Raw genomic sequence first — 11276 nt, forward strand, 5'->3', positions numbered from 1 at the left:
AACATTATTCAAAACTATCATTATTTTCTAAAATAAAATAGTATTTTCTCTTATTATTTGATTCTTTAAATATAGAAGTGAGTTGTTCTAAGTGCAGAATGTACTGTAATTCATCTTGATTCAAGCGGATCCGCTTCACTACTGTTACTCATTTGCAGGGTTTCATAGCTTGCGGAACCATGCGCAACACGGCTTGTAAATGGTCGGTCCCATTTTAGTGTGAAAATGCCTCCCTGTGTACTGGGCCCAAGCTTTTGATGTTAAAAGTTCATTTTAAATTGACTACTTTTGCTTAATTTTATTGTCCTAAAACCCGCGAAAATAAAATGTCGCGATGTAGAATTTGTCTCGCGCATGCTCAGTTTCGAGCCCAAAGAAAGGTGACTCCAAGCTGACCTCCTGTCAGCCCTGTCACTGACAAGCCCTCCTCAAATTTCACTGTCTCAACAGGAACATAAACACAAGATAATACGTAAATAGCACAGGCCAAAACGCGCTGAAATACCTAATTTTCCCTTTTCGTCCTGTAAGAAGCGGCCAAGCTCCCTCACTAGAAAGAATGAAGAATTCTGCCTTGCTTTTGATTGGATTTGCGTGGATGATCACCCCAGCAGGTAAATAGTAAAATTCTCTGAACGATGACATTACTAATATTGCAAAATTCCTCTATGTAGTTAACTAATAATACAATTCTCTGAATGATAACATTACTAATATTGCAAAATTCCTCTTTTTGGTTAACTAGTTTAGTTCAGCATAATTAGGGATTTCTTTAAAATATTTAGGGCAGGAGCAATTTAAAGTCGTTTGTCATAAAGATCGAAGATCTTTTGAATGACATTGACTGAACGACATTTTCCTCGGCTTTCCGTTACGTTAAGCTCCCCGTTGGAACTATTTATTATACGATAGGCATATAGGGAGATTAGATAAAACCCTAACCAGCCATTCAGAGCGATCGTGCTGGCTCGTTATGGTATAAGCAGATAAGTAGAATTTCCCGCGCTTTGTGGTCACCCTGTGTGTCTGGAGCATGTAAGGGCTAAAATATCCAGCTTCCTACTAGTACCTACATACCTACACGTTTTCACCGTCTGCCAGAGAGTGGCGAACGGCGATTGGATACTATACTAAATAGTTCTTATACGCGATATTTCAGCCCCTTAAAAGGTGCTGGTAATAGAGTTTCTTTATATTTCGTGAATTTCCAGTATGCATACTGTCGATGAAGCCCAATCCAGGAGAATGAAATATAAATCATGGGGAATGCGTGCCCCTAAACATCTTACCCGCTATTTCATTGCGTGACAGATATAGGTGGCATTTTATAGTCATCTTACGAGCTAGTGTATTGCGTGACAGGTGTATGGCCCTTCACACTGTAGTGTATTGCGTGACAGATGCTTGCGTCTAAATAGTCATATTATGCGCTAGTGTATTGCGTGACAGATGCGTGCCCCTAAATTAGTCATCTCACGAGCTAATGTATTGCGTGACAGATGCTTGCGTCTAAATAATCATATTATGCGCTAGTGTATTGCGTGACAGATGCATGCCCCTAAATAAGTCATCTCACGAGCTAATGTATTGCGTGACAGATGCTTGTCCTTAAAAAGTAATTTTTTTCGCGCTAGTAAATTGCGTGACAAATGATTGCCCCTCAAGAGTTATCTTACGCCCTACTGCATTGCGTGACAAATGCTTGTTACGCGCTAGTGCATTACGTGACAAATGTTTTCCCCTGAAGAGTTATCTTACGCGCTAGTGAATTGCGTGACAAATTCTTGCCCCTGAAAAGTCATCTTACGCGCTAGAGCATTGCGTGACAAATGTTTGCCCCTGAAGAGTTATCTTAATCCTTAAGAGTTATATTAGTTATCTGATATAATTGAGTTCCGAGCATGGTTTTGGTTAAAATGCGAAAATGCAGAATCGCGTTTTGCTCGCTCGGTCAACTCTATTCGCCCCAGGCTCTTTAAGATCATCTAGGAAAACGACTGCTACTGATTGATAGATTCAAATTTGCAGAGTCGCGGAGTAGGTGCTATAGCTGTACAAGTTCTGTATCATGGGATGACTGCGAACGCAAGCAAATGAGGCGCGGGTGCCCTGTGGATTCCGACGTATGCGTGACAGCCTCAGTCCGAGTGACGTCAGATAACCGTGATGTAACGGCATACTTCAAAACTTGCACTACGCGTGACAGGTGTAACGCAAGTTCTGTTGCAGCATGTAACGTGGAAGGGACTGACAAGTCGGTTGAATGCAGTATCCATTGTTGCTATGGGCTCTACTGCAATTTCAAATATGGTATGTTTCTTACTGTCATTTGAATTGTAATTTAATATAGTTTGTTTGTATACTTGATAGGTGATATTTTCTCATTAAACGATTTATCTATCTATCTGCATACAACAAAGCCGTCCCAGATTAAGCCTTGACGTATAAACAGCAAGACTGTCTTCTGTCAATCAAATGCGTTGATTCGCCGGCGGCAAATCCTAAAACACGACAAAAAACCTAAAACAAAAACAACAGCTTTTGATCCGTCCGCAACAGTCTATTGCTGTCAAGTTTTCAGATCTTCTGATGGGTTATTACACTGACCTTACCGTGGATAAAGATCAAATCTTGCAAATGGATTAAACAAAGCATTCATAAACTCATCTATGTTTTTTTATCATTTAGGAAGCTTAGAGAAGCTCGTTATGTATATCATCACAAATTTTGACACAGGAAGCCCCGATAGTATACCGGAAGTTTTAACAAGATCTTGATAAGAATTGTGGATATTTCACATCACACTCTAATGATAATTGCCTTTTGATACTAGTTGACATCACAGCTGTGATGACTTTCTTTTATTTCCTAGAGGAGGTCACAACTGAAAATTCGCAATCCTTCAAAAGAGGTAACAAAAACCTTTTCCCTCCCCTCTCCCCTCGGCGGCCCAACACTTGTGTGAGTCTGCGAGGTAGTAAGGTAGTACACAAGCCCCTCTCACCCACTCATTTCAAGTAAGGTAGTACCCAAGCCCCTCTCATCCACTCATTTCAAGTAAGGTAGTACCCAAGCCCCTCTAATCCACTCATTTCAAGTAAGGTAGTACCCAAGCCCCTCTCATTCACTCATTTCAAGGTAGTACCCAAGCCCCTGTCATCCACTCATTTCAAGTAAGGTAGTACCCAAACCTCTCTCATCCACTTATTTCAAGTAAGGCAGTGCCTCCCTTGCCATTTTATCCCTTATTTGGATTTGTCAACAGCCGAATTAGCGTTCCCCTGTCGTCCACCATGTCTAATCTACAGCACCGACACTGACATCCGGGGTCTTGAGCTGCTCACACCATCCGGGATCACGGCGCGTCACGCAATAGGCCTGTCACGCCGTGGCCCCGTTGTGGGGTTTCAAGGTCAGAAGAAAATCCGCGCGCTCGACGTGCACGTGGAGAAAATGCTGGTTTTCTGGAGTGACGTCGGAGACAAGGTGACTCTCTTTATGCACAATTTGTTCTCTGTCACAAAACACACTTTCACTGGTCACGTAAATAAGTACTTAAAAAAAAAACGGAGAAGTACTGGGGAGAGAAGTGGGGCGATAGCTCAGTGAAAGGCAAGGCAAGACAAGGCTGTTTGTCAGCCGCCGTTTTGTCATCCTAGAAAAATTCCAAGGCTGGGAAAGTATCCATCTCCATCGGTCAATTTTGGATAGCTAGCTGCAATAATTTTTTGGTAAGCGAAATACAAAACTTTGTTTTTACGCTTCCTTGAGGTTTCTTTTCATAATTTGTGTTCCAACTTGTAAAATAAAAATAATAACAAAGATGGCTGAGTAGAGCTCTTTAATAATTCAGGGTAAGGCGAGCAAAGAGCAATGGAGCCGATAAGCAGCTCCCTGATGGGGTGACGATCCTTGCATGCGAAATTTATCCCGTTCAACACCATTTTTACAGCACTTGCGCGTAATCTCGCTTTCTGATTGAGGGTTAGCAATGGTAAATCAGACGACGTACCTCGTCATCTCCGAAATCCTCTTTTTTAGTTGTTTGTATTGTCGTGATTCCACAAAATTTTGGTGATGATGGTGGTGATGATGCCAAATATTTTGATGAATAAGAGTTCATACCACTGAGACTAGGGGTAATTTGTTAAATCTACAATGACTTTACAAACTTATTCACGATGCGATTATCGAAGCTACGTATTTGTTTTTATCTAATCATTTATTTGGCAGCCTATTCTGTATTTTCCCATCTGCTCTTTTTCAGGTGATCAAAAGAGGTAATCTCATTACTGGTGAGGTTGTTACGGTGGTCTCTGACGTGCAAGCCCAACACGATGGGGTCGCTGTGGACTGGGCCACAGGCCTCCTCTACTGGACAAATAGAGACAAAAAGGCGATAGAGGTCGCGAAGCTTGATGGAAGTTTTAGGAAGACTTTGATAAAAGACAACCTTGTCGGCCCGAAAGGCATTGTGGTAGACCCACGAACAGGGTAAGTGTAAGGGTTTGCTTTCAGTGACTCTTTACAAAAACACTTACATATTATGATTATATATTCTCGGAGAGAAACGAATTAAAAAGGGCGATATAGCGTTGTTGTTGATGATGATGCTAATTACAATAATGAGGTGATGATGATGATGGCTAGGTGATACTGGTGATGATGATGATGATGATATGATTTTGCTGATGAGCTTGACAAGGTATATTGTTGTTATTGGTTAGAACTTTTAAGAATAATATCATTGTTGTTATTGTTTAGTGTTCTGCCTTAATCCAAATATCGCTTGCTCGATTTTTCTTAGAGCTTTTTTTCATCGAACCGTCAAATGGTCTGCCCCTGATAATTCCATGTAAATGTTGTGTCCCCAGCCTTGTAAATGTTGTGTCCCCAGCCTTATGTTCTGTTGTGTCCCCAGCCTTATGTTCTGTTATGTCCCCTGCCTTGTGTTCTGTTGTGTCCCCAGCCTTGTGTTCTGTTGTGTCCCCAGCCTTATGTTCTGTTGTGTCCCCAGCCTTATGTTCTGTTGTGTCCCCAGCCTTATGTTCTGTTGTGTCCCCAGCCTTATGTTCTGGACAGACAAGGGGACACCAAAGATTGAACGCGCCACCCTAGCCGGTCGTGACCGCATCAGCCTCGTTACCACGGCCCTGAAACGCCCAGAGGGGCTGGTCAATGACTACGCCTCCAACCGTCTGTACTGGTGCGACCCTATCCTAGATTACATCGAGTCTATTGACTATGACGGGGGAAATCGGCGAGTGCTGTACAAGAACGGGGTACACCCTTTCGATATGGCCATATATGGGCATATGCTTATCTGGAGTGACCTGGGGATTAATACCGTCGAGCGCGTGGACATGAGGACTGGGGTCAAGCTTAGTACACTGGTTACTTTAAAGGATAACTGGGCGACCGGGATCGCTGTGTTACACTTATCGAGGCAGCCAATTGGTGAGTTGATATTGGTGAGATTCTAGTCCATGTGACGCTCACAACAGTGAAGTATTTTAGTGCGACGTGAACCGCCCCGTGGCGACCATGGTAGTTTAAAGAAGCACGCCAATAAAGATACAGGAAACATGCTGTGATTGACAGGAGCTTCACCAGCTAACGAGCGTGAAACAGAAATGCTAGTGTGAATCAAAACACGCACAATCACAAGTTTGCGGCAATCAAAACCGTTGTTTTCGCTTGGCTAACTTTATCTAACTTTTTCAATAGTCTTTATTACAAAGGCATACTCCTTTAGTTCGGTCATCCTGGTAGGGACTAAGCTATCCCCATTTCTTGTCAATAAAGTTGTCTGCCTTCGGGATTTTAAAACTTTTCAGGGCCTCGCCGCCTTGGAAAATGTTTACATTGTGGCGGGCCTGCAATCAGGGTCAAATAACGCAGGCTCACGATGCTTGGACATGCCAAATTACTGTACCAGGAAAGAAAAGCAGAACTGGACACAGACGTATATATTAAAAATGATGCCGTGACTTCTGTCCGGACTTTTGGCCTCCTATTTAAGAAAATATCTATATTTCATATATTGGTTATCCGGCAAAAACAGGTATTCCACACTGCCAAATTTTCAAAAGAACACGAGCGTTTGGGTATTTTAAATAACCCATAGGTGGGTTGCGTATGAAAAATATATATCAAAAACGAAAGAAGGAGCCGGGAAAGGAAGAAACCATTTTATTTCACTAGGAAATTCTCAGTTCGGAATAAAGCTTTGATTTCCTAGCTGAACTTTTTATTCATTCAAAGTGCGTTAAATCAAGAGTCTACTCAGAAATGTATTGAGTTTTATTAGTAATATTGTTTCAATCAAATTTTGACCCTAAAATTAGTCAAAGATCATCCCGGAACGCGTGCTTCAAATCCAGTTGTGAACGCTGTATTGTTACAGGGTTTGAGCTTTACGGGCTGTATTGTTACAGGGTTTGAGCTTTACGGGCTGTATAGTTACAGGGTTTGGGCTTTACGGTTTGTATTGTTACAGGGTTTGAGCTTTACGGGCTGTACTGTTACAGGGTTTGGGCTTTACGGGCTGTACTGTTACAGGGTTTGGGCTTTACGGTTTGTATTGTTACAGGGTATGAGCTTTACGGTTTGTATTGTTACAGGGTTTGAGCTTTACGGGCTGTATTGTAACAGGGTTTGGGCTTTACGGGCTGTATTGTAACAGGGTTTGAGCTTTACGGGCTGTACTGTTACAGGGTTTGGGCTTTACGGTTTGTATTGTTACAGTGTTTGGGCTTTACGGGCTCTATTTTTGCAGAGTTCTTGCTTTAAGCGCTGTATTGTAACAGGGTTTGAGCTTGACAGGCTGTATTGTAACAGGGTTTGAGCTTTACGGGCTGTATTGTAACAGGGTTTGAGCTTTACGGGCTGTATTGTAACAGGGCTTGAGCTTTACGGGCTGTATTGTTACAGGGTTTGAGCTTTACGGGCTGTATTGTAACAGGGTTTGAGCTTTACGGTCTGTATTGTAACAGGGTTTGAGCTTTACGGGCTGTACTGTTACAGGGTTTGAGCTTTAAGCGCTGTACTTTCTCACATTTGCCTGACATACCTTTTTATGTGAAGTGGCCTCTCCCTGTGGCGACAACAATGGCGGCTGCAGTCATTTATGCTTACCGAATGGTGACGCCAAATACATCTGCGCATGTCCAGATGGGGACTCGATATCTGCTGACCAGAAAAACTGCAACTCAGGTAGGATCCAAGAAAATTGGAATACAACTACCTTTATTTGTATATTTATTTTTGAAGCGTTATTGTCCTTTAGTTGCTCCATCCGTGAATCCAAGAAAAACTACAATCGCGACCACTACGAGCTCACCAACACAAACAACAACAAAAGCTGCAGCATCTACTAAAACTCAGTCCCAAACTCCTACAACTGCCAAGACTCAGGCTCCATCTACCACGATGTCCACCGAGTCTCCCTCCACCACAATGTCTGCCGAGTCTCCCTCCACCACAATGTCGACCGAGTCTCCCTCCACCACAATGTCCACCGAGTCTCCCTCCACCACAATGTCTACCGAGTCTCCCTCCACCACAATGTCGACCGAGTCTCCCTCCACCACAATGTCTACCGAGTCTCCCTCCACCACAATGTCGACCGAGTCTCCCTCCACCACAATGTCGACCGAGTCTTCCTCCACTAAAATATCGACCGGGTCTCCCTCCACCAGAATGTCGACCGAGTCTCCCTTCACTACAATGTCGACCGGGTCTCCTTCCACCAGAATGTCGACCGAGTCTCCCACCACTACAATGTCGACCGAGTCTCCCACTACCACAATGTCGACAGAGTCTCCCTCCACCACAATATCGTCGGAGTCTCCCTCTTCAACAATGTCGACCGAGTCTCCCTCCACTACAATGTCGACCGAGTCTCCCTTCAGCAGAATGTCGACCGAGTCTCCCACCACCACAATGTCGACCGAGTCTTCCTCCACTAAAATATCGACCGGGTCTCCCTCCACCAGAATGTCGACCGAGTCTCCTTCCACTACAATGTCGACCGAGTCTCCTTCCACTACAATGTCGACCGAGTCTCCTACACCAGCCTTTCCAGGTGGGCATATTTTTCTGCAGTTCTGGTGTTTAAACAGGGCTGTGTGCAAAAAATCGTTTTAATGCTGACTCTCCTTGCCTCAACTCTTTATAGTCGCTGAAACATCACCACGACACATCACGGTTAATTTTAAACCTTTATGTACCTCAAACATTAGATGAAAACAACAGCAAAGGTGTGGCTGACAAGGGCACTTTAAGAAAGAAGAGAATCAGAATAAGAAACTCAGTTGATACCCTTTATTACATTTATGTTGCGCAATATAAGATTCAATCAAGAAAGGGGTGCTTTGTTACCTCGTCATACCGTTTATATACCCATTTCGACAGTTCCATAAGGACGGTGTAGATGGATTCAGCTACTACCCAACGTCTAACCACGGAGAGGGGGGGCTTATTTGGGGTGCTTTGAGAATTCCTGACACTGCGCCTGTACTGCACTGCTTTGTCAGGCCTCGGTTACAATGTACTGTTTGTATTCACAGGTACATTCCATTTGTGTGAGCATAGCAGTGCGACATTGTCGTGTGATCAGGGAAAACGACTGTCCATTATCTCAGCCAACTACGGTCGCACCTTTGACCAGCGGATTTGCCCACACTATGCCATGCGCACAACGCACTGCCAATCTGCGTACGCTAGGGATGTCATTCACTGCGCATGTCACAGTAGACGCTCGTGTCGTTTGTACGCGAAGAATGAAGTGTATGGAGATCCATGTCCGGGGACTTTTAAGTACATCGAAGTCAGATATTCATGTGTGTAGGGGTAAGTCTGCCTGTCTTTCTGTCTGTTTGTTTCTGTGCCTTTTCTGTCTGTTTCTGTGTTTTTTTCTGTTTGTCTCTGTTTGCTTTTTCTGTGTTTTTTTCTGTCTGTCTCTGTTTATCTGTTTCTGTTTGTCTATCTGTCCTTCCGTGGTCAGTTTCGATGTCTGTGTGTCTGTTTGCTGTTCGTATTAATTCTTGTCATAAAAAGATTTGTATACACAGTAAGATTTCTTCTTGATTTTGTAGTTGCGGGACCTTCAAGGCCTTTACCAGGAGATCTGTACAATACATCACAGCCCTAAAGGCCCTTAGCTAATAAGGCATTACTTTCGATAGAAATGGATAACTACATACAACTACATGTACAAGTATATAAATTTCTTATTCTGATACAAGTGGACTGGTGCCTGAAAGACGTTTTATCTTTTACACTCTGTACTGATAGAAAGAAGATCAATAAATTATTACATCTGATAAGTCTATCAGGAAGATAAAACGAATAATTAACAAATTCGCAGTAAATCACGTGAAATCTTAGATTCCCCGGATGTTAGACGTTCCCATCTCACAAGGAGGGACGGGTTTTTTGTTTTTGGTGAAAGAGGGCATCTTTATACCTGCTGTGTAGCCACGGGTAGACTTAGAGGAAGCGCAACCCCTTCTCCCCTACCTAGGCTAGCCCCTGCCACGGTTCTTTGCCCAACCTCTCCCCAATACCTACACGACTACCACTTCCATCTCCTCAACTAACCCCTCCCCCATATCTCCTCTACAAACCCCTCCCCCCATATCCCCTCAACTAACCCCTCCCCCATATGTCCTCTACAAACCCCTCCCCCCATATCCCCCAAATGACAAGTCTTCCGTAAAAATTGGAAGCTCCATAACTGAATCCTTTCGATGCTACGCAGGCGTGAAACAAGGCTGTATGATTTCGCCAACGTTGTTTAATTTTTACTTGAGCGACCTCCCAGAAAAACTAAATGAAAAATACCGAAATGATATTGACCTAAACGGTGTGCCATTAAGTTGCATTCTCTATGCCGACGACTTAGTTATCCTATCAAAATCAGCAAAGGGCCTGCAAGAATATCTGAACAGCCTCGAAGAATATTGCAAAGCATCCGAACTATCCATCAATCTAGATAAAACAAAAGTAATGATTTTTAATAACACCGGGAAAACTATGAATAATTACAGAATCTTTTACGGAACTTATAAAATAGAAAATGTCAAAAGTTATAAGTACCTTGGACTCCATTTTTGCCCTTATGGAAATTTTAATTTGGCTAAGGAGGAGCACAAAAAAGTAGCATTAAAAGCGATGTTCAAGTTAAGAAAAGAAATGGGAGAGCACTTCAGACAAGATATCAAACTAACTCTCCGCCTTTTTGACACCTTGATACAACCAATCCTACTTTATGGAAGCGAAATATGGGGAGCGGACTACAAGGGAAAGTTAGAAAAAGATCCAATAGTGGTGCCCACACCACTAACACTATCCCTCTCTTATACCTCTACCCACACCACTAACACTATCCCTCTCTTATACCTCTACCCACACCACAAACACTATCCTTCTCTTATACCTCTACCCACACCACTAACACTATCCCTCTCTTATACCTCTACCCACACCCCAAACACTATCCCCCTCTTATACCTCTACCCACACCACAAACACTATCCTCCTCTTATACCTCTGCCCACACCACAAACACTACCCTCCTCTTATACCTCTGCCCACACCACAAACACTATCCTCCTCTTATACCTCTGCCCACACCACAAACACTATCCTCCTCTTATACCTCTACCCACACCACAAAGACTATCCCCCTCTTATTCCTCTACCCACACCACAAACACTATCCCCCTCTTATACCTCTACCCACACCACAAACACTATCCTTCTCTTATACCTCTACCCACACCACTAACACTATCCTCCTCTTATACCTCTACCCACACCACAAACACTATCCTTCTCTTATACCTCTACCCACACCACAAACACTATCCCTCTCTTATACCTCTACCCACACCACAAACACTATCCCTCTCTTATACCTCTACCCACACCACAAACACTATCCCTCTCTTATACCTCTACCCACACCACAAACACTATCCCTCTCCTATACCTCTACCCACACCACAAACACTATCCTCCTCTTATACCTCTATCCACACCACAAACACTACCCTCCTCTTATACCTCTGCCCACAGCACAAACACTATCCTCCTCTTATACCTCTACCCACACAACAAACACTATCCTCCTCTTATACCTCTACCCACACCACAAACACTATCCCCCCCTTATACCTCTACCCACACCACAAACACTATCCTTCTCTTATACGTCTACCCACACCACTAACACTATCCCTCTCTTATACCTCTACCCACACCACAAACCC

The 11276-nt window shown here is 43.4% G+C and overlaps 1 protein-coding gene across 1 annotated transcript; it reads left to right on the top strand.

Annotated features, from left to right (window-relative positions):
* The first annotated feature begins 434 nt into the window (after positions 1-434).
* Positions 435-9348, top strand: LOC5508402 (low-density lipoprotein receptor-related protein 8). Its single transcript, XM_048731640.1, has 10 exons — positions 435-614; positions 2029-2310; positions 2873-2911; positions 3266-3486; positions 4268-4494; positions 5066-5457; positions 7087-7215; positions 7289-8086; positions 8571-8853; positions 9099-9348. Exons 1-9 carry the CDS (start codon positions 560-562, stop codon positions 8849-8851), a joined length of 2424 nt encoding a protein of 807 aa, XP_048587597.1. The 5' UTR covers positions 435-559; the 3' UTR covers positions 8852-8853; positions 9099-9348.
* The last annotated feature ends 1928 nt before the right edge of the window (positions 9349-11276 follow it).

Source organism: Nematostella vectensis, chromosome 8 (assembly GCF_932526225.1).
Source record: "Nematostella vectensis chromosome 8, jaNemVect1.1, whole genome shotgun sequence".
Taxonomy (NCBI): domain Eukaryota; kingdom Metazoa; phylum Cnidaria; class Anthozoa; order Actiniaria; family Edwardsiidae; genus Nematostella; species Nematostella vectensis.